At 37.5% G+C, this 2,257-nt stretch overlaps 1 protein-coding gene across 3 annotated transcripts in view; it reads left to right on the plus strand.

Moving 5' to 3' along the window:
• LOC107742951 (rap guanine nucleotide exchange factor 4-like) overlaps nucleotides 1–2,257 on the plus strand; it is a 60,596-nt gene that overhangs the window by 41,550 nt on the left and 16,789 nt on the right. For all 3 annotated transcript variants that reach the window (XM_016556035.1, XM_016556037.1, XM_016556036.1), the window contains 3 exons: nucleotides 614–692; nucleotides 881–1,031; nucleotides 1,109–1,197. In XM_016556035.1, coding sequence (XP_016411521.1) covers nucleotides 614–692; nucleotides 881–1,031; nucleotides 1,109–1,197 — 319 coding nt within the window. The remainder of the gene's footprint in view (nucleotides 1–613; nucleotides 693–880; nucleotides 1,032–1,108; nucleotides 1,198–2,257) is intronic.

The following is a 2,257-nucleotide window of genomic DNA, read 5'->3' on the forward strand; positions in this document are numbered from 1 at the left end:
GATTTTTGAAGGATGTGACACTGAAGACTGGAGTAACGATGCTGAAAACACAGCTTTGATCACAGCAATAAGTTACATTTGAACATATATTACAATATAAAATCATAATTTTTAATTGCAATAATATTTCACAATTATATCACAAAATTATGAAACATTTGACCAATCCCATAATTTTGCAGGGTAGTATAAAGTTACATTACATACTGGTAAAAAATGTATAGCCTGAATGCACTGTAAGTCGCTTTGGATAAAAGCGTCTGCTAAATGCATAAATTATTATTATTATTAATTAATTAGTATAGATATTGCCCTTGTGCACAACATTTGTAAAACTTGCTTGCAAGACCTACTGATTTCATTTGAGTAAATTGTTCATTTGAATCATGTATTTTCAATGAATCAGTCAAACTGGTTAAAAAAAAATGGTGTGAATGTTTCAAAAAAATTCAAAAGTGGCAACTCTAAAAATATACTGTACATTACACAGTGCATACATTTGCAGAAGAAGTCGATCACATTTAACAGAATTAGCTTAAAATCACTTTACCATGATTCATGTTGCAAATTGTAACCACCTTTAGCTAACTTTTCTTTTTCTCTGTCTCTGTAGATCCTGCTCTGGATGACTTTTTGCTTATGCACTGTGTTTTTGTCCCAAACAGTCAGCTGTGTCCTCTGCTCATGGCCCAATATCCTTTACAGCTGTGCTGACTGATTGGTGAAATATATAACCGAAGTCTCTGTAGTTCATCAGCTCGGTACAAATGGTCAATGTGCCATAGCTGTGTCCTTTACGAATATTGTTTTATTCAACAAATGAGAAGGTCGCTAAACTCTCAGATCGTGTGTGGCTCTGAAGTCCTTAGCGCTCGTTCACCTATCACGCTCAGCCGTCTCAGGGCAGTGAACAGGAGCGGATGGATTACTCTCTCAATAACAAGCGCAGGGTGATTCGTCTGGTCTTACAGTGGGCCGCCATCAACACAGACCACCTGCAGGAGGAGGACAGCTCTTTCAACTTCCTCCAGGTCAGCAGCTCTGATCCGCTCAGCCGTGTTAGCTGATTCAAGTTAACCAGTTCACAAAGCTTTGCTGTTTGTTGCAGGAGTTTTATGAGACAGTGTGTGAAGATTCCAGACTCATTCCAGCTCTGAAAGACCAGCTGCCCGAACTAGAGAAGATCATCAAGCAGAAGTACGAGCACAGTTTTACAACCCTGTTTATCCTGACATATGAAATAATAGTCAGAAACATCTCTTCTTTTTTTTTAAACAGAACAATTTATTGAACCTTAAAATCTGGGTATCATATTTGATAAATCAGGCTTTTGTTGCTCATATAGTATGGTACAGTGATAATATGAAGCTCATACTAGAGATGAAAACACCTCAGTTTTATTCAGAGGCCCTGAGAGCAAAATATGCTATTTGGTGCAAATGCTGATTCATATGGCCAAAAAGAAAGATGAAATTCCGGTAGTTTGTAATGTAAATCAGTGAGAGCTTTATAATAGTACTGCAGACTACTTACATAATATGTATATAAATTAGTGCTGTCAAACGATTAATCATATCCTAAATAAAAGTTTTTGTTTACATAATATATGTGTCATGATCTCCAGCTGGAGTGCCCATGAGCTCCTCTAGAGGGCACTCCATTCTGTACCTTGCCATTCACTCAGGACTCCATTTCCCATAATCCTTTGCCCGGACTCATCAAGTGCATCACCTGTCTCTCATGAGGGTCCATATATACTGTATATTTGGACACTGATACATTTTTCATAATTCCAGCTCTGTATGCCACCAGAACAGAATGAAAAATAAACAATCAAGATGAAATTGAAAGTGCAGACTTTAAGCTATTCAAGGGGTTGAGCAAAAAATATAACATAAAATGCTTAGGAATTATAACCACTTTTATACACAGTATAATACAAATGTAATTGGACAAATAAATATAATCATAAATAAAATGTTCATTTTTAATATTTTGTTGAGAATCTGCAGTTCGTTCATTTGTATTATGAAGCGCCGTCCAATCAGCTTTGCTGCATTTGACTGAATCTGGGCAGAGAGTATGTCTCTATACACTTCTGCAGAGTTCATCCGGCTGCTTCTGTCTTCTGTCTCGTCATCACTGAACACCAGTAACCCAGAGCCACTGAAGCCATGCACGCTCATGCATCACACTGCTCCATGTTTCTCAGATGATGTGTGTGCTTTGGATCATGAGCTGTTCCAAGCCTTCTCCA

Source organism: Sinocyclocheilus rhinocerous, unplaced genomic scaffold (assembly GCF_001515625.1).
Source record: "Sinocyclocheilus rhinocerous isolate Xijiao unplaced genomic scaffold, SAMN03320098_v1.1 scaffold45, whole genome shotgun sequence".
Classification (NCBI taxonomy): Eukaryota; Metazoa; Chordata; class Actinopteri; order Cypriniformes; family Cyprinidae; genus Sinocyclocheilus; species Sinocyclocheilus rhinocerous.